Source organism: Xenopus tropicalis, chromosome 4 (genome assembly GCF_000004195.4).
Source record: "Xenopus tropicalis strain Nigerian chromosome 4, UCB_Xtro_10.0, whole genome shotgun sequence".
NCBI classification, from domain to species: Eukaryota; Metazoa; Chordata; class Amphibia; order Anura; family Pipidae; genus Xenopus; species Xenopus tropicalis.
The window spans coordinates 99,397,724-99,419,348 of NC_030680.2; the positions used below are offsets into that span (position 1 = coordinate 99,397,724).

At 41.0% G+C, this 21,625-nt stretch overlaps 2 protein-coding genes across 3 annotated transcripts in view; one reads left to right on the forward strand and one right to left on the reverse strand.

The window, feature by feature from the left end:
* Positions 1 to 5,316, reverse strand: part of sec16b (SEC16 homolog B, endoplasmic reticulum export factor) — an 89,107-nt gene extending 83,791 nt beyond the window's left edge. Inside the window, exons 1-3 of one of the 2 annotated variants that reach the window (XM_031900967.1) lie at positions 5,164 to 5,316; positions 1,039 to 1,182; positions 164 to 488 (exon numbers count right to left, since the gene is read on the reverse strand). In XM_031900967.1, the coding sequence (XP_031756827.1) occupies positions 164 to 459 (296 nt within the window). In that variant the 5' untranslated portion in view covers positions 460 to 488; positions 1,039 to 1,182; positions 5,164 to 5,316. The remainder of the gene's footprint in view (positions 1 to 163; positions 489 to 1,038; positions 1,183 to 5,163) is intronic. The other variant, XM_031900966.1, reaches the window with a different exon arrangement.
* Positions 5,317 to 10,391: 5,075 nt separating this feature from the next.
* LOC105947538 (zinc finger BED domain-containing protein 5) lies at positions 10,392 to 12,170 on the forward strand. The gene has a single exon (XM_031901334.1). The coding sequence runs from the start codon at positions 10,392 to 10,394 to the stop codon at positions 12,168 to 12,170; it is 1,779 nt and encodes a 592-aa protein (XP_031757194.1).
* The last annotated feature ends 9,455 nt before the right edge of the window (positions 12,171 to 21,625 follow it).

Consider the following 21,625-nt stretch of genomic DNA (forward strand, 5'->3'; position numbering starts at 1 on the left):
GTACCAGCCAAGAATGCAATAAACACAGAAACATATCAGCAAATAGTTAATATCAATGCAATCAGAGTAATAAAGCAAATGACTAACTGTTTGGCATAGGTTACTGTGGTGCAAGTTACACTTTTGTTTTTAGTCTCCCCTTAATCAAAACAAAATATCTCACCTGGACAGTGGCCTGTAGGTGACTGTATTACTTCTTTCAGTGGTCTCCATCTGAGAGGCTGGCCTACCCCAATTTTCATACCAAGGTGCTGCTGCTGAATGCTGGGAATAGTAGTCCATCCAAGGGGCTGGCCATGGGGGCCGACCACTTCTTGCATGTGGTTGAGGGTAATATCCATATGTACTGTTACTTAATTGATGAGGAATGTCATGAGGATGCAATCCCCTCCAAGGATCCATTTCAGCATCTGGCCTGCCTTGAGACTGCCTGACCCAAGGTGGAGCTCCACGGTCCATTGCAACCAAACAAATATTTTACATGTATCCTATAGATGATGCTTAAGATGTATTAGATTGCTTTACCACATCCTCAGTCCCTTATCAGAGGCTGTTATGACCATAGCTACAAAGGGAATACTGCCACTCTATTAAACCTGCTATCCCACAAACACAGTCCCTCCCTAGAGGCCATTAGCCCTGCTGCTACTATAGACACCATTTAATTTTGCTGAGCCTGCTATACAACAATCTAAATTACATTCCTGAGGTTATTTTCCCCACTGTTTTTATTTACCGGCTCTTTCTACTATACTCACGAATCCAAGCCCAAACCTCTTCCCAAATATTCCTCACTGAAACAATAGCCACCTTTTCACCCAAAGGAAGGGACTGCTGCCTGCAAAATCAAGAGGATACCAAGCTTCCAAAAATTATTCCTACCTATTCCTACTACACTGCACATTCCCACTATGTGCTGGACCCTGACACTTTTTAACTCTCCCCACTACAGAACATTATATTTGCAATAACTAAAACTGAGAGAAAGGTCCTTCATATTTCTTTTACACTAAGAGAAATGATAGGTGTGAAGCTTACCTGTACAAGCAAAGACACAGACTGAATGTATCTTGTTTTCAGGTCCCCAGTCAAAGTCCATTTGCCACATGAATGTGCCTTATTACAGACACAGTGGTTGCTGGATCAGAGTTAACTGCATGCTATCAGTGGGTCAAAGTGCAGCTGAAAAGCGAAACAGAGACTTGCTGTAAGCTGGTTACTTGTAGCACAGTAAGACAGCCAGTCTGGATTTTAAATCAAGTACACAAAGAATGGAATCTGCATATTACATTTTAAGGGAAGCAATAGACAACCTTTCAGGATCCTTGTGGTGGTGGGATTCTTTGAGATGTAATTTCACTACAGATGCAGACAGTAGGTTGTCTATCCTTAAAGGAACAGTTCAGTGTAATAATGAAACTGGGTAAATAGACAGACTGTGCAAAATACAAAATATTTTCAATATAGTTAGTTAGGCAAAAAAAATAATCTAGAAAGGCTGGAGTGGGCAGATGTCTAATGTAATGGCCAGAACATTTCTTCCAGCTTTGTATGCAGTCAGTAACCAATCAGTGACTTGCGGGGGGCCATATGGGACATAACTGGTCAGTTTGCTTTAAAATCTGGCCTGTATGCTCACAAACTAACTGAACAGTTATGTGCCATGTGGTATCCCTAAAGTCGATGACTAACTAAGAGGTTAGAGAGCTGAAAGCAGGAAGTAGTGTTCTGGCTACATTTTTTATTTTGCCCAGTCTATCCATTTTACCCAGTTTCATTTTAACACTGAACTGTTCATTTAACAAGTTCCTTTTTTTCCATCAATGGTTTATTAAAGAGTTTTGTATGTGTTTATTTTCAGTCAATGGCCTTAAGAGGCCCTTAAAGGAAAAAGAAAGGTAAAGTCACTTGGGGTGCCAAAATGTTAGGCACCCCCAAGTGACTTTAAAGGAACAGTAACACCAAAAAATTAAAGAGTTTTAAAGTAAAAGAAATATAATGTACTGTTGCCCTGCACTGGTAAAAGTTGTGTATTTGCTACAGTAACACTACTATAATTTATATAATAAGCTGCTGTGTAGCCACGGGGGCAGCCATTCAAGCTGGAAAAAAGGAGAAAAGGCACAGGTTACATAGCAGATAACAGATAAAACACTATTGTATTCTACAGAGCTTATCTGTTATCTGCTATGTGCCTGTGCCTTTTCTCCTTTGAATGGCTGCCTCCATGGCTACATAGCAGCTTATTTATATAAATTATAGTAGACTTTCTGAAGTAAACACACAACTTTTACCAGTGCAGGGCAGCAGCACATTATATTTTAGTTACTTTTATACACTTTCATTTTTTGGTGTTACTGTTTAACTTTAACCGCCTACCTTTTACCCCGGGCTGGTGCCGCTGTCAGGAGAAAACAGCACCAGCCCGGGGTAGCTGTCGGCACTTCCTCCTTCCGGCTTCACTGCGCGCGCATGCGCAGTAGAGTGAAAAGCCGAACTTAAACATTTAAGTCGGCTTTTTCGCTCTACTGTGCATGCCCGGCCACTGGCAGTTTAGGAAGCTGAAGGCGGAAGGAGGAAGTGCTGCGCTCCAGGTACCCCGGGCTGGTGCTATTTTCTCCGAACAGGGGCACCAGCCCGGGGTACAAGGTAAGCGGTTAAAGTCACTTGGGGGTGCTTAACATTTTGGCACCCCCAAGTGACTTTGCCTTTCCTTCTCCTTTAAGATAAATATATAATAATAAATATATAATGTAAACGCCGGTGAGATGGCATATGCAGCACCGAAATTTCAGCAAATCACCGCACCACGTATGCCATCCCAACGGCGATTCTAGCTGGTGAGATGGCATATCGGGAAGAACTTTTGCCCGCAGCAAGGGAGATTTTTCGCGCAGGGACTAATCTCCCTGTCTGTCACAGCCCTAACAACTATGTAGGTACAGTTATTTGTCTGCAGTGCATCATACTAAAGGGGAAAGTAGATCCGTCTTCTCAATATTTGCTCAGTGAACAAGCTTGTGCTAAAAATATCTTTTGCCAATTGTTGTAATTAAAAAATATATATATTTTTTCTTAATTATTGCATTAAACAAGACAAAATCTGAACGTAAAAGTAAAGCTGTATATTACAGATATGGAACTTATTATCCAGAATGCAAATGCTAATTATGTTACTGAAGGATTAAAAAAATTTCAACTTCCGTGTTTATGTGACAAAAAGTCACGTGATTTTTAGAATTCGGTTTGGCCAGAAGCATGGATTTCACGGAATCCTGCTGGAAAAGGCAGAATCTTGGCCGAATCCTGAACCGAATCCTGGATTCAATGCATTCCTGATGCTCGGGACCAGGGGCTTTCTGTTTGAAGGGGCTTTGTGTTAACTGGATCTCCATACCTCCATGTCTACTAAAAAAATAATTTAAACATTAAATAAATGCAGTAGGATTGCCTAGGATTGCCTACAAATAGGGTTAATTATCTATTAGTTTGGATCAAATACAAGATACTGTTTAATTATTACAGAAAAAAAGGATTTTATTAAAAAAAATTGAATTATTCGATTAATAGAGTCTATGGAGAAATGGCCTTTCCGTAATTTGGAGCTTTCTGGCTAAGTGATCCTATATCCACATCCTGTTTCATACAAGCACAATAAAAACAAATTGACAGTTTATTGAAAAGACCTATGTCTAATGAGCTGCAAGTTATCTTATTAACAAAGGCTCCAGGTGGACGAAGGAAGGGATATGTTCATACAGAAGTGTTTTCAGTGGAGAAGAGATTTGTTTTAATCGTGCTTATAAGAATGTTTGCTGCACCTTGTTTGGAAAAGCAGAACAATGCAATGGGGTTGGTGGGCACCATCTTGCGCTGCTTCAAGTCCAGTTTAGCTTCAACTGCACATTATCCTGTAAGGTTATAGGAGCTCCTCTCCTCTCGAGATGTATACTTTCATGAAACATATACTGTAACACATAGACAGTGTACAGTGTTTTTTGTACTTTACTTCAATTTCCCTTTACAACAGAAGATATTTTTATTATTTACACAATTCTTTTGAGTGATGGCAGATAAGACATTTTGTCACCTGCACTTTATCTCCTCTAACTTGACGACAAAAAGTCCAAAGTTAGCACGCCAGCATTAATGTGAATGATTATTATTACTACAGAATAATTGAAGGAAATAATTTTCAGTGGGGCTCCTATAAGAGGAGTTGTGACACTCACCTCAAGCAGCAGCACCCTGCAAGTTATCAGGGGCAGCAAAAAAACAATCCTATTACATTTTTTAACCAAAATTCCGGGGGTGGCGTCGCAAAAGCTGCCTCAGGCAGTGCAGAAGCACTCCAGTTCATTTTAAAAAGTTAGAATTATTTGCTTAAAATTGAGTCTATGGGAGATGGCTGTCCCATAGGGTGGGAGCAGGCAAGGGCTCAGTCCAAGTGTTGGCCAAACCTGAAAAGGGTAGGAGGTTAAGGTTAGGCAAATTAGGAGTACAGATTTGTATGCAGGCCTCATGAACACTAACGGCACCAACAGAGACAGCACCAAGGCACACATTTCAAATGAATGTAAAAACCTTTATTAATATTGCATTATAATCAAACATCACATTGGGTAAAACTGGCAATGAACTTACCTCAAAATGGAAAAGAGGGAACAAAGTCGTAAAAAAGTGCGGTCTAAAATAAAAGGCAACTGAAATGTACTACTGGGTCTGAAAGTGTCAGTCAGCAGATCTTTTAGCACATGTGAGGATATCAGTAAAAAATCCAAAAGCTTTATGCACTTACATTTTTTTACATAGCAAGCCTGGACTTGTATTTTATTATTTATATTATTATTATTGTTGTAACATGTTATACCTTTGCCAAAAAAATGAATATTTATAAAAAAAAACACCTTTAGTAAAAACACGTTTTAAATATAAATGGTGCAACGACGCCATGACAGCTGCTGATGAGTATTTTATTGCATTCTTTGTAAACATTTCCATTTGTGAGTTCGTTTTCTGCATGGTATTCAAACCAAGTAATCCATCATGCGTTATTGCTGGGTATATGATTTTAAAACGAAGCTGCAGCCGGAGCTCAGCGGAACTATAATTACACTGCACTAAACCCTGCAGGTGAACTGACAGGTTTTCTCACCAACTTACAGGTACGTACGTGTTCAACTCCTATCCAGAGCGTCTTTTCCACTGCCACGTCATCTAGCGGAACCATTTGTACACGGTTTGAAGAACCCTTCGGAAGCCTAAAAGCGCTGCTCTCAAGTGACTGCTGGTAGCCATATTGAGAAGGTCGTGGGAAACTCTCCAGTCGATTGCTCTCTTGCTGTTTGTTCTTCCATTCCAATAGATTCTTTAGGCAAAATAAATTGTGACCAAATAATGTACTACTGTTATCAAAAGATGCTATTAATGTACATGGCCAGTTATGTAAAGAATTCTGCTCTAAGGAATTATAGTTCTGAAAGAGAAGTTACAAATTTGCTGTATACTGGAAATTGGTTCATTCCCTTTATTTATGAATATATGCTATGGCATGGCTCTAATCCATAGTGTAACTATTCAGTACAAGACTGTTACTATATAACAGTGGAGAGGAGATGTTGGGGCAAAGGCTCTCTATCTATTTTAATATGACCACCTTTTCTGTGGTGGAGTAACCACTTTTCAAAGTTCAAAATTTGGACATTAAGTTAATACTGAGTGCATCCAGGTCCAGATTGGAATTCAACTACACTGTGGCCCAAACTGTCCTTTACCAACCCACTAAATAATGATTGCCTATGGCATCTTACATCAACCCCTCTGGCATTTGCCAGAATCCACAGATTGCCATTCCAGGCCTGAGTGCATTTCTGCATTTCATTACCATGTGGTAACTATTCAATATATTAATAAACTGTACCATGTTGCATGTACTCAGTGTATTAGTGCTGCTCATTCTGAAGTTCATCATTATCAACATGCTGGAACTAATAAGTATATTTTGCTTAGAGTTTACTATTCCCCCCCCCCCCCCTTTTATCTGTTCCTTGGGTATGTTCCATTGGTGCCCACTTCGATTGGGTATGTTCAATTGGTGCCCAGTCCATTTTCTTTCATTGTATAATAAGGCAAAGAGAAAAAAGCATGTACCCCTGGCTCCCCAGAGTTATGGGGTCTGCTTCCTTATTAGTTACACCACTAACTACATATTCAAGGTAAGGCCTTGAGTAAGGGATCTATAGTGAGCCACAATAATATTTTCATCCTTCAAGTCAGTTCCCACACTAAGGAAATTTCAGATTGAAATCCCCCCTCAGAGAAATGATGTGTGCTACGAAGGCCCAAGATGTGGCCACTAAGCAAACAGTGAGTAACAGTTACAGATTGAAATCAAATTGGATAAGTAAGTAATCAGCTTTTCACAGGATCCAGTTTAGTGAGGCACTTTAATGTGAACCAGGAGTAACCACAACAGTCAAGTTACAATTTGTTTCAATGGGAATCCGATAAAGGTGACTAAAATTTGAAGTAAAGTTTAACCATCATCTTTGTGTTTTCATTAATAATAAAGGTCTGCAGAGTGTATTCTTCATACTGATCAGCCTTCTTCCTTGCCTGCACCGTGACCTATTGCATTGGCTTGGGTGCAGTCACAAGCGGCAGATAATGACTGAAATGCAAATTCAGCATCTCAGCGCCATATCCATCACATGCGCCTTCACCCGGGCCGATGCAATGGTTCCGGGTGCAGGAAAGAAAGAAGGCTGATGCAAGCATGAGGCATCAGCCTTATACCTCAAGGAGGAAAGAGAAAGTGTGCACTCTAAAATAATGAAAACCATACACTACCATTATTAAAAGGGACTTCTCAATTTTTCTCAATGTTTTCTTAGAGAAGAAATTTTTCTTTTAACAATGAAAATTATAAGAGGTTATCAAGTGTAGAGCTGGGAGCAACACACCTGCCTGTTCAGCAGCACTGTATTCACTCAGGGCCAGAACTAGGGGTAGGCAGAGGAGGCACCTGCCTAGGGCGCCTGGAGGGGCACCAGGCAGGTACCTCTTCTTTTACGTACTTCTAGTTCCAGGCCCTTTCCTCCCACTGCACACCAACCTGTGTGTGCGCATCGTCCACTCACTTTTGTTCTTTCAGCATACTTACACATTAGGGATATGTGAACATGTAACCCTCCAAAGATAATAATGCTCAACCCAAAGGCCCATAAAAATATTACCATATTTTATTTTTTTACCATTCACTTTTTCTTCTCTTGCATCAAGACCTGTATTAATTCACTTTGATGTGTGTGATGATGTGGAGCATTTCTCCACACCAAAGCTTATTTATTCCATCAGGCCACAGGTGTTGTAGGTTCCGTGACTGTGTGTGGGTCAGGTGTTGTTGCTGACGTATTCTATACATTCCAGGACATTACATTATGATGTGTAAGGGCTACTGGGTCAGCATTACATGCACCACACTTGCATTAAACAGGGCAAATTCTGTAACTGAAAGTAAAGTCACATTCTACTTTGGGAGCCCTATTTATGATTGCTCAAGCCTTTGGGCCCGAGCAATCATAATTGAAACCTCATGTGCTTACTCACTCTGGGTTTTTTTTCCCCAAGACAGTTTTTGTTAAAAATTTGGCATTTATAATTTGTTTGTCCTTGATTCATGTGGCCTTCCATCCTGATTATAGCCTGTCCATTGGTAAGTGCTGGTTCCCGCCATCCATGTGCCTTAATGGCCTGCCCGAAATGTGTCAAAAACTAAAATAAGTAAATATTGAAGTCTAATTGAAAAGTTGCTTAGTCTTGTCTATTCTATAACATACCAAAAGTTAACTGAAAGGTGAACCACCTCTTTAAAGGACATAGGTCAATTCTATCCAGGATGTGGCATCCTTGCAGCAGGATCTTGACCAAGTGGCAATCTGGGCTGGGTGTTATTCTTCCCCTTTACAGAGTGCTGGTAGGGCCCCATCTAGAATATGCTGTTCAGTTTTGGTCTCCAGAGCTTAAACGGGACATTATTGAGTTAGAGAGGGTCCAGAGAAGGGCAACTAAGCTGGTAAATGGAAAGTCTCAGTTATGAAGAAAGACTGGCCAAGTTGGGTCTGTTTACACTGGAGAAGAGGCGCTTAAAGGGAAAAGAAAGTCAAAGTCACTTGGGGGTGCCAAAATGTTAGGCACCCCCAAGTGACTTTGACCACCTACCTTTTACCCCGGGCTGGTGCCCCTGTGAGGAGGGAACAGCACCAGCCCGGGGTAGCTGCCGGCGCTTCCTTCCTCTCGTTTCGCTGCGCGCGCATGCGCAGTAAAGAGAAAAGCCGAACTTAAACATTAAAGTCGGCTTTTCACTCTACTGCGCATGCGCCCACCGCTGGCATTCAGGAAGAGGAAGCCAGAACACGGAAGCGCTGCGCTCCAGGTGCCCCGGGCTGGTGCTGTTTTCTCCCAACAGGGGCACCAGCCCGGGGTACGAGGTAAGCGGTTAAAGTCACTTGGGGGTGCCTAACATTTTGGCACCCCCAAGTGACTTTACCTTTCGTTTCCCTTTAAGAGGTGACATGATAACTATGTATAAATATATAAGGGGATCATATAATAACCTTTCTAATGTTTTATTTACCAGTAGGTCCTTCCAACGGACACGAGGGCACCCACTCCGTTTAGAAGAAGAGCTGTGAAGTTGTGGAATTCCCTCCCCGACTCAGTCGTGCTGGCTGATACATTATATAACTTTAAGAAGGGGCTGGATGGCTTCTTAGCAAGTGAGGGAATACAGGGTTATGGGAGATAGCTCTTAGCACAAGTTGATCCAGGGACTGGTCTGATTGCCATCTTGGGGTCAGGAAGGAATTTTTTCCCCTCTTTGGTAAATTAGAGAGTTTTCAGATGGGGTTTTTTGCCTTCCTCTGGATCACGTAGAAGTTATGCAGGTTATATATAGGCATTATGGTTGAACGTGATGGACGTATGTCTTTTTTCAACCTAAGTTACTATGTTACTATATAAACCCTACTACATATAAAGGTGGGGCACATCTCTACCACCTAAATTGCATATACCCATTGTTTGCACATTTTTCTAAAACCAATAGCAGCCATTTTCTCTGACACATAAGAGTGTTTCTCCAGCAGACTGCACAACAAGAGCAGAGTTTATATGGAAATCAGCAATGCAATATGTTCATTGGCTAGTAGAGTGGAGATAGCTCAGTAGCTAACAGTCAAAGTAAATTCCTAAGGGAGCGGGCCAAGTGGGTTAGAGGAGAAGTTCCTAAGGGGATGCTGTAGCCTTACTATTAACGTTTGAACATCAGGAGTGGCAGGTATTGAAAGATTTTAAAGAGGCTGATTAAATTTTTGTGGGGGGGTTTACATGTCCTTTAAAGGAGTCATATTGAATAAATGGAAAAAAACCCAATTTTGTAAAAATGTATCATATCTGTAAAAATGGCTCCTTTATTGAAGCTCCCGATAGATCCTATCAGTTCTCTATCCGTGCTTCAAATTAAGGGTGGGCGTGTCCTAATAGTCCCTGCCAGAAGCATAGCAGGAGGGGGATAGCCAATCACATCCTTGCATTCACACAAGCAAAGATGGGCTTCAGTTGCCTAGCTGCTGATTGATTCATATCCTACAGCATAGGTTCCCAACCTGTGGGTCGCGACCCCAAATGGGGTCGCGACGGGTTTTTTGGGGGTCGCGAACTATATACAGTAAACTAAAAAAAGTGTAGGCAATTTTTTCACAGTTGGTTAAAACATAGAGCACAGAGCAGTTTGCTACTAATAGTGAAGTAGTAGGAACCTTTATTGTTTGACGCACTCACAGAAGTCGCTCCTGGGCAGGGGATTCGCAATGGACCAGTCACCGGAAGGATGCGCACCCCATGTGATCTACATTCGAGCTTCTAATTGGCTGAGGCTGTTCTGATCGGTTGTGAATCCCCTGCTCAAACGAACGCGTGATTGTCTACTGTTGACTACGTTATGACAGGCGGTATTGGTTTGTTCTTCGAAAAAAATCGTTGGTGACTAAACAAACACAGGTAGATATTAAATTCAATTTATATAGGTAAATTTATTAGAAAGGCGTAGGTTATTGGGAATAGCGAGAAGGAGCACAACCGTACCATCAACGTTAGAAAGGCGTAGGTTATTGGGAATAGGCGGTCCTATATGGGGTTTTCAAACGAAAACGCTTATACTCGTCAAGTATGACATACTTGACGAGTATAAGCGTTTTCGTTTGAAAACCCCATATAGGACCGCCTATTCCCAATAACCTACGCCTTTCTAACGTTGATGGTACGGTTGTGCTCCTTCTCGCTATAACTTACGGTAAATTTATTTATAAATTTTGTTATTTCTTTTCCCAGAAATGGAAAGAAAACGTAAATATGTTGAAGAATATCTGAAATATGGCTTTACTAACTTGATTAGTAATGGAATAGAGAAGCCACAATGCGTATTGTGCAAAGTTGTTCTCAGTAATGAATCTATGAAACCTTCAAAACTCAAACGTCACTTAGAGACAGCGCATTCAGAACACACTAAAAAGGATTTGGAGTTCTTTCGTCGGCATGAAACTAGTTGCAAAAGACAGAGACTTGATCAAGCAGGAAGTTTTCAGCAATCAAACAAAGTATTAATTCAAGCATCATATGAAGTCGCATTAGAAATCGCCAAGCAAAAAAAACCTCACACAATTGGAGAAAAACTTATCAAACCTTGCATGTTGAAGATGGTGAAATTAGTCCTTGGGGATTCCAGTGAAGCAAAGATGCAAGGAATATCTCTTTCTAATAATACTATTCAGCGGCGTATAACAGATATGTCCGAAGACGTCAAAGAGCAGATTCTGAATGAAATCAAGGCTTCTCCATTGTTTTCTTTCCAAGTTGATGAATCAACAGATATCAGCTCGTGTGCTCAGTTGCTTGTCTTCGTGAAATATATTCATTCAGATGATATTAAAGAAGAGTTCCTATTTTGTAGTGGACTTGAAAGTACAACAAAAAGTCAAGACATTATGGAGAAGATTAATGCGTTTTTTGAGACTGGAGGATTAAAGTGGGAAAATGTCTGTGGAGTTTGTACGGATGGCGCACCATCTATGCTTGGGTCAAAATCAGGCTTTCAGAAAAAAGTAAAAGAACTAGCTCCTCAAGCAAAGGGAATCCACTGCATGATTCACCGGTATGCCCTTGCCAGTAAGACTCTTTCAATTCCTTTGCAAGCGGTTCTTGATTCAGTTATAAAAATCGTAAATTACATAAAATCTGGAGCTCTTAAAACGCGTCTGTTTAAAGAACTGTGCAAAGACATGGATTCTAATCACGAGGTTCTGTTTTTCTACACTGCAGTACGCTGGTTATCAAAAGGGAATGTTGTAAATCGTTTCTTTGAATTGAAAGATGAAATTAAATTGTTCCTAGATGTACAAGAGAAACATGATCTTTTGGTATACTTTAACGACAAAGCTTGGTTGGAAAGAGTAGCATATTTAGCAGATATATTAGAACAGCAAAATAAGCTTAACCTGAAACTGCAGGGAAAGGAAACAAATATTATCGTATTTCACGATAATCTCTGTGCATTTTTATCCAAGCTGCAAAACTGGCGAAGGAAAGTAAATATTGGAAATATTGCCATGTTTGAGAAACTCTGCAGTGTGGTAGATGAATCTGGAGGTGAAATAAATAAAAAATTGAAGGAGGAGATTGTCGGGCATCTCGAATCGCTTGAGAAGGAACTGGAGCGTTACTTCCCTAAGCTGAAGGAAGAAGAAACTACATTTACACGTAATCCGTTTTCTGCATCTCTTGATATAACAAACATTCCCAATGAATTACAAGATGAATTCATAGATTTACGGAATGATTCCTCGGCACGTAACTTGTTTAATGAAAAATTGCTCACACAATTCTGGTGTAGTATGTATCATTCATACCCGAATGTGACAATGCTTGCCTTTCGAATTTTAATTCCATTTGTATCGACATATCTCTGCGAGAGTGGATTTTCCACTCTTCTTCGGTTAAAAACGAAAGAAAGAAATCAACTAAATGTTGAGAACGATATGAGATTGGCGTTAACGAATACGCAGCCACGAATTTCGAGATTGGTTGATAAGTTGCAATTTCAACCATCACATTAAAATTTAATTATTAAAATAATGTAATTTAGCTTAATGTATAAAATTATACTAAAATACAATTTTTTTGTGTTTTTTTTTCAATTATCGTATTATAAATATCTATTTCAATTGCATGGGGGGTCGCGGGTCATATGGCTATGATAAAAAGGGGTCACTACAAGAAAAAGGTTGGGAACCACTGTCCTACAGTAATGGAGAGCTGCCAGCACCCCTGCACATCCAGAGAATTCAGCCAGCAAGAAGTGGAACGAATTTCTCAATAAATCAGTCTGAAACACAACTTTTTTTAAGCACAATCCTTCTATATTTAAAGGAGTATAATTCCCTGGTACATTCTTAATTTGTATATGATACATCTCTTTTAAGGTACACAGATGGCAGAAATCAGTACTTACCACATGCTTGCTATACATAGTACTTGAGGTGAGCGGACTTTCTGTAGATTCTCCTAGCTCCTGAAACATGATATTTCATTAGAAAAATGTGGTAATTCTTCTGAGATAGCTGTATGTCAATAGCTCCCTCTGGTGTCTCTATTTGAGAATATGCTGTTGGAGTTTCTGTTGACAGCCTAATTTCATTCTTATCAAGTAGTCTGTTTGACTTCAAGTTTTTAGGTTTTCCAGTCTTCTTTTTAAGTCTACAATTACTTCTCAACACCTTTCCTTCCTCCATTATAGCTAGCTAAGACCTATGTCCTAGGTTGAGGCTTTTGTCAGCGTTTGCTATATTTATGCAGAGGTTGAACCCAAACGTTATTGTTTTTCTGTAGAGTTGGCAGATTTCTTGCAGATTTCTTGTAGTACTGTATCTGGCAATATTGATTCAATTTCATTGGAATTTAATGTTAACAGTAAAGTTTTGAGTTCAGAAGTTGTTTAGTAATTGGTAAAAGAGACTTTGTATGCCTACTTATTAGTCTCTGAATGGACTACTGCCCAAGCCTTGTGATGTATTGATTGAATCCATAGCATAAGATAAATATCTGTACTTGCTTATCATGATTTTATAGGCCATTTTCACAACAGAATCTGCTTTGCAATGGCATTGAGGGTACCCTGGAGAGGGAGGTATCATGCTCAATTGTTTACTTTTAATAAATTGTCTGAACTTCTCTGAAGTAAACTGAGCTGGATTGGAATAGTAATCAGCTGTTATAAGAACAAATCAGTACTAACTTTTGACCATGGTCTGTCTATGATTATATGGTGCTGCATAGTTTCCTTCAGCTACTTGTCTCCACAAGACATATTTCAGTTTGTGTTATGATGTTTTGATAATTTATTCCACAGCAAAAATGCCCTACTGTGCCTATTTTGAATTCTGTAATATTTTCATTATATCTTTTCTATATGTAGTATAATTAAATCTAAAGCAACTGGACTTGTTAGGTAATCACTGAAGACGTTTCACTACCCATCCGAGCAGCTTCTTCAGTTCAACTCAAAATCAGTTGAACTGTTCAATAAAAATCTTCATAGACATCTTTTCTAAAACTACCTGGTATGACCAGTCTTTTCTTCCTTGAATATTATGCCCTGGTGTATTGACAGTTCATCTCTGATGTAAAGAGATAAAGACTTTTCGACAGGGGTAAAATTGTAGTCTTCGCTTTGCAGGGTAATTTTCTGTGCATGTTTGTATCTCTTGAAGGATGTTCTTTATTCATAGGCAAAAATACACACATATTGATGGTTTTTATGTCCTTGTCACCTATGTGCTTTAGGAAGGTGAGCCCTGCTAAGAGCATCTGCAATAAGTAAATCTTTGCCTGGACAGTAGCAAATGTGACAGTCATACTTTTGCAATCTAAGAAGCATGTTCTGCAATATTTTTGGAGCATACCAGAGGCTTATGATTTCAATGCGCTGTTACATGTCTTCCATACGTGTAATTATTGAACTTCTCCATACCAAATACAACAGCTAATAGTTTTCTTAATCTGAGCATAACCACACTTTGGAGTTGTCAGAGCTCTGTTTGCAAATGCTACAGGTTCTTTTTCCTGTATCTGTATTGCACCAAGGCGATTTTCTAAAACATCAAATTGTACTACCACTGATTTAGAAGGGTTAAAGTATGAGAGTGGCTGCATCTGCAATAGCCTAGCCAAAAGCTGTGTGCTGTATTTTGTTGCACTCCCAGAGTGAATCTTTCTGTGTTAACTGTCTCAGCAGTTCACACATATCTGACAAATGGCCATAGAATTTAGAGAGGTAATTGCCCATGTTTATGAAGCACTGAACTCCCCAAATATCTGTTGGGGCAGGCATTTTCTGACTTTTCCTGAAGCCACTTGATGTCAAAGGGTGCCCTCTATATGGCACTTCAGTCATTTTAAGCTTAATTGTTTTCCAATGCCTTTTAGTCTACATCTTTCCAGGAACTAAATCACTTTCAGATTATGATCCTTAGTGACAGAGGCTATCACCTTCACCAACAATAAGTATGTCATCAGCAATTGCTATAATACCTGAAAGTCCTTCTTGAGCATCATTTAGCCTTTGCTGAAATATCTTTGGAGCTGGACTTTTCTTATGGGTATTCTGAGCCCTCTATCTCCCAAATTGGGTGGGAAAAGTTGCAAAATAATTGATTTCTTATCTTGTTCCACACAGGGTCAGATTGGGCTGGCTGGACACTGAGAAAAAGCCTGTGGGCCCCGCCGGCCTAGACCCGCTCCCCACCAGCCATCTGCAGGAATGCCCCAGATCACAGCTGCATGTAAGGTGCTGGGAGGGGACGTGCTGGCTAACGTAGGCAGGAGTGTGCAATGGGGGTGGGGAAAATGGGCCATTGAGGTACCAGCCTGGCGGGCCAAGGACACGCCAATCCCACACTGGTTTCACAGTTTTTTTGCAGAGCTCAAGAAGTATGAAAAAACTGAAAACACGGCTTTATGCCAAATTTGCATAACTTTGTGCTTTAAGTGATACTGACAAAAAAAAACTCCATTTCTGAATGTTAATATATAATCATTTATACAATATATAAAAAGTTACCTATAGGTCATGTTGATCACTTTTCACTGTTAAGTCTGCTTTTGTTAGTAACATAGTAAGTTAGGTTGAAAAAAGACATACATCCATCACATTCAACCATAATGCCTATACAGTATATTACCTGGCTAACTGTTAGTTGACCCAGAGGAAGGCACAAAAAACCCATCTGAAGCCTCTCTTATTTGCCGCAGAGGGGAAAAAATTCCTTTCTGACTCCATGATGGCAATCGGACAAGTCCCTGGATCAACTTGTACTAAAAGCTATCTCCCATAACCCTGTATTCCATCTCTTGCTAAGAAGCCATCCAGCCCCTTCTTAAAGCTATATAATGTATCAGCCAGTACGACTGGTTCAGGGAGGTAATTCCACAGCTTCACAGCTCTCACAGTAAAAAATCCTTTCCAAATATTTAAACGGAACCTCCCTTCTTCTAAACGGAGTGGGTGCCCTCAAGTCAGTTGGAAGGATCTACTGGCAACTAAAGCATTAGAGAGGTTATTATATGATCCCCTTATATATTTATACATAGTTATCATGTCACTCTTAAGAGCCTCTTCTCCAGTGTAAACAACCTGAACCTGGCCAGTCTTTCTTCATAACTGAGACTTTCCATACCCTTTACCAGCTTAGTTGCCCTTCTCAGGATCCTCTCTAATTCAATAATGTCCCGTTTGAGCACTGGAAACCAAAAGTGAATCGCTCTATAAAGGGGAAGAATAACCCCCTCCTCCAGTGAATCTATACCCCTTTTAATACAGCTCAAAACCTTGTTTGCCCTTGCAGTTGCTGCCTGGCATTACTGGCTACAGCCAAGTTTATTATCTACAGGGACTCCAAGGTCCTTCTCCATTATGGATTTGCCTAGTGCAGTCCCATTAAGGGTATAAGTGGCTTGCATGTTTTTACATCTGTCTGAATTTCACAACAGACTAATGCAGCACGAATATGGCTCTGATAGGTAAAATTATAAAGCTCATGCAAAGAAAATGTTATGATATATTAAAAAACTGATTCACATATTGCGCTTGGAGTTCTACTTTCTCTTACTATGATAAAAAAAAATCACAAAGGTTATAAGAATTATATTATCTATTTAAAACAATGGAACGGTTTCAAAGTTCCAAACGTTTAAAAAGTGCCTGACGCAGGTAAGATGCTTCCAGTAAAACAGAGTATTTATATATATATATATATATATATATATACAGGCTGGAGTGACAGCACACACAGGATTTTCACAAAGGAGTCACAGGGATCCCTAACGCAAGCTCCTGTGTGGAGCTGAAACGTTGGTTACAATAAACCTCTGATTTATTCCATTTTTTTGATCCTGTGACTCCTTTGTGAAAATCCTGTGTGCCGTCACTCCAGCCTGTATACTTACTTTTTGCACAGGCACCCAGGTATCAACACTACCTCATGGTGTGCAGCTCTTCCAGCATTTTTGTATATATATATATATATATAGTTTGTTTCCCATGTTGCTTCTTAATTTGATTGAGTTTCCTTAACCATCATTGCCCTAAGGATCTAAATTGAGTTTAGTGTCGGACTGGCCCACCAGGATACCAGGAAAACTCCCTGTGGGCCCTCCTGCTCCTGACCATTTGGCCTGTTTCATGGTCATTCCCTATTTGTGAATGGGAAGAAAGAGGAAAAATAAATGAAAGAATAGAATGCTAGAATGTAAATAAAAGAGACTAGAAGCATATAGAGGTTGGGTGAGGAAAGGAAGAAAAATAGTTTGGAAAGCGGCCTAGGGTCTAAGGTTTTCTGGTGGGCTCCTGGGTTCCCAGTCCAACACTGATCAGGAGTCCTGTACTCACTGCCTGCTGCCATGTTTTTTGTTTATTTGTGTCAAAAACCCACTTGTATGTGGGGGTGGGGGAAACATTTATCTTTTTTTTAAACCCATTCATCAGCAATCCAAAGCAGCGGTTCTGCAGTCATTTTGCCTGACCCTTTATAAATCTGCCCCTGTGTGTTAAAGGACAAGGAAAGGTTAATATAAATTTAAAGTAAGTCTAAAGGCATTCTTTTTAAGTACTTACTGCATATCTAAATTCCCAGATCCCTGCTTGCTTCTCTGAGATATGGTGCTGGCAGCCTACAGCAGTGTGAAGACTACAGTGACATCAATGAAATCTCTCTCCCCTTCCTGTAGGCTTCCAGCGGCAGCCTTCAGTAGCAATGCACATGTGCGTAACTTGATCCTGTCAGACCAGCCAATCAGAAGCGGATCTGCCAGAGGGTGGGGGGGGGGGAATGTTGCAGTATGAAGCAAGGAAGGAAAGGAAGGGAGAATACCTTTTTAGAGATGGCTGCCTGTTCTAGAAAATGTGAAGTAAGTGTGACTGAGTAAATATGTGATTAGGTGAGCCAAAAGTGTGGCGTTTTTACTAAACAATAGGAGGACTATTGGGTAGTATGCTTTTTAAATTTTGACTTGCATTCTCCTTTAAAGAGGCTGTTTTACTTCAATTTAGAAGGGTTGCAGTGACTCTTTATTGAATCGTTAAGCCATATAACTAGTTTCTATGCAGAGAATGTAAATTCAAAAGGATAATGCTTCACTATACCATGCACTTGTAGCCTCAGGTGAAAGCTGTCGATCCCACTGCTGAGGTTCAACTATAACTCACTGATAAATATGCTTCAGCACTCTGATTCTGTGTAGAAAGTGTTTATTGTGCCAACAAACCAGACCAGAGGTTATTGTATGTACCATTTATTATGTTGGGTTGAAAAACCCAAAATACTGTTCTTCGACTTATTCTTCCGCGCCCCCCATTTTTTAAACACTACTCCTACAGTTTTAGGGGTACAACACCCAAACTCACCACTCTTCGCCCTATAGCGGAGCAGGTTGCTTGTGCTTTTCTAAGTGATCCCGCCCCCCCGTCTTTTTGTGGCGCTGCTCCGAACCCCCCAATATTCCCATTGACTTTGACAGGGAAGATTTTCAAACTGCTGCCACTCTTACAGCTTTGAAGCTACACTCCCCAAACTTGAATAACATAATCATGGGGTCACCCTGAATGAAACAGCAACATTGTTGGATGACGCCAAAGTGGGGGGGGGGGCAATTTCACCCAACCAGCAGTCTGCAATGCATTCTCCTTGTCTAAGTGGAAAGTACAGGCTTTTCACCAAAGTTTTCCCCATATGCCTGGCCTTACTGTAAGCTCCTCCCTGGTTAAATTGTGAGGTATCTAGGTGCTTGGACAAGATCTGATCACATCATGAGTCCCAGAGCAGTTCTGCCTGGGAAAATGGTTGAGCTGTGCAATGGATAATAAATACACCATAGCTGTACAGAGTCAGGCGGTACAGACCTGGAGTGGGCTGCCAACGTGTGACTTGTGAGGTGGTACAGACCAGCCCTGTCATTACCAAGGTTTATTATTACAGAGAAAAATAAATACTTTGGACTAAATCTGACAGTTGAGAAGGAAGAGGGCAGTGATTGGAATTACAATTACATTGCTATGCAGGCGACATTACAGGCACTTCCTTCAGTTCTGGCAACTGCATTCCTTTACAGGGTAAAGAAATGACAACAAGGGCTTTACAAAAGTTAATGGAGGAAACAGAAGGGAACAGAGTCTGTCGAGGTATCTCATAGTTGTCCGATAGGAATGAATAAAAAACTGGATGTTTGCCTGCCCTTCATAGTATGTGATATCTTTCTCCTGACATCACAGGCATGTGTAGGAAAAGACATAGGGCCTGATTCACTAAAGGGCGATAAAAATTATCGCACGCTTTTTCGCGCTAAAAAACGCAAAATAATTTGCGCGCGATTCACCATAGTATTATCGCGTGCGAAAAATCGCCATTTTCGCATGGGTTATTTCTCGCACTAGTTTTACCGTTTTGCGTTAATTTCCGCGCTGAAAAGAATACGATCGCATGATTCACTATAACTTTTGCGCGCTAAATATCGCATTCGACTATGCGAAAATTAACACCTACTACAGGCAGGCGAAAAATTATACAAAAGTACAGTAAATGATTTTTTGCCAAAAAAATATGGACTTACTTTGTTATTTATTCAAGTATGTGTCTTTTTATTCAATTTTACTAAAGTCTTGGCATGTATGTAATTTCACTACTAATATACAGTACTATAGCGGTGAATATGTTGTCGCCAAAATATACTGTACTGTAGCGGCGAATATTTTTTTCGCGCAAAATACATTACTATGTATATTTTGGCGATATTTTTTTTTCGCGATTTTGTAATCTCGCGAATTGCGGACATTTTGTGGCGATTTTGTAATCTCGTGACATGTGCGACTTGGGGCCATTTTGTGTCATTCAGCCAAACTGAGAGGACCATGCCTGGGGTTTCTGACTTGCTACCAGGGGAGAGGCGCTATATTATCAGCGTGCTCCTGCGTGCAGGATATGACCACCCACCTCCGGGGGACTTAGGGGTCCACGAGAGGAAGAGGGCAATCCTGGCTGAGCTAAGACAAGGTTTGCTCGCCAGGTTTGCCCTTGATGTGGGCCCCCGCCAGCTCCGGCGGCTGTGGTCCGACCTTAAGCGCAGGAGCCCAGAACTGGTCGCTGAAATTAGAGAAGGTAATTATTGTACTTTATTATGCTTTTACAGTATACGTTCAGTAAAAGATTTAGCAAGTTATTTGAACTAAAGGTACAAATGTAAGAAATGTCAGGGATGATGAAAGTAACATAGTAACATAGTAAGTTGGGTTGAAAAAAGACATACGTCCATCACGTTCAACCATAATGCCAGTGAGGAACTGAAATGTTGCTCACAATAAACCTCTGAATATTATTTCACATCTTTGTGACTCCTTGTCAAAATCCTGTGTGTGCCGTCAACCCCATGCCTGTCTAGATTTTGTTTTGCCACAAGCACCCAGGTGTTATTGTTCTTTATGGTGTGCAGCTTCCCAGCACTTCCTATTGTATATATATATATACACATCTATTTTCAAATACATATGCATAAATAAGTTTAAAGCAGGGGGGAAGCAGCAGGGAGCGGCCCATAGTGTGAGTCATTTGGGGGAAGGGCCATAAATGTTTAAGGGGGCCCTGGCTAACAATGTCTGTGTGTCCTTTGTATTGATGTGAGGGTTCACAGGGGGAGGGGCCATTGGGGGCATGGGAGGAGGGGGGCCCAAAAAATGTTGTTGTGAGGGGCCCCGTTATTTATGATGGTGTATGAATGTATATATATATATAATATATTACACAAAATAACATCTTGCAATACTATTTCACAGAACTTCAGCTGGCGCCTCCTCCCCAGGCCCAACCCCAGGCCCTCCAGGCTCTACCGGCCCCAGCGGCCCAACCTCCTGTGGCCCATCCACCGGCCCCAGAGGCCCATCCACCGGCCCCAGAGGCCCGACCTGCGGCCCCAGAGGCCCGACCTGCAGCCCCAGAGGCCCAAGAACTGGCCCCAGAGGCCCAAGAACTGGCCCCAGAGGCCCAAGATCTGGCCCCAGAGGCCCAAGAACTGACCCCAGAGGCCCAAGAACTGGCCCCAGGACCATTGGGTGAAGACCCAGAAGAGGCCTCCGAGGCCGAATATGCCCCCGAGGCCCCAGACACCCCCCCCTTCTTTCCTCCCCCAGTTTCCCCTCAGTTTCCCCCCAGGCCCTTGGGTTCTCTCCCCAGGCCCCGGACTCCCCCCAGGCCAAGCGCTGGGCGCCAGGTTCTCCTGCGGGACCATCAGTGCAGGAGGACCTGGCCAACGTGAAAGCTGAGCTGGCCCAGCTCCGGGGGGAGGTGGCTCAACTCCAGAGGGATGTGCGAGAACTCAAGGGCAGCAAGCCCTAAGTTTTTTTCCCCCCCTTTTTTATTTTAGTATTTTAAGTAAAAGTTTTTATTTTTCTACTTTTGAACTGAGTAATGTGTCATTATTTATCCTTCCTTGATATGGTATTCTATACTTTCATGTAGTTTCCCCTACACTCTTACATTTATCAGTAACACATCAATATGCTATATGGGTTAAATGTTTGCAAATATTCTGCCAACAATTTAGTCTTTAGCCCATTTTGCTGAATAGTAAAGCTTGCGTTAATTAGTACGTAGCGTATTTTCTGGCGAGTGGGATAACTGCCAATCCAATGTTTTGTTGCCAGAATAATTGCAATATTATATTTGTTCCCATAACATATTTGCCATTTATTCTGTGTCTAAAATCTCTAACTTAATTTAAGCCACTTTAGCAAACAGACCCCTAAGTATTTGGCTAAATATTCTTAAATGCCCCCCCCCCCCATTTTATTATCTCTAGCACTTCTTTTTTTTTCTTACTTATATTTTTATAATTTTTGGGGGGGTTTTTTGCAAATAAACTTTTATACAGCACCTCTCTAGCACTCTGTGCTCTCCCAGGGCAAAATGTCGCCATTTTTATGCTGCCGATTGTCACGTATTTCATGCGATAGGTTTGTCGCGACAATTAG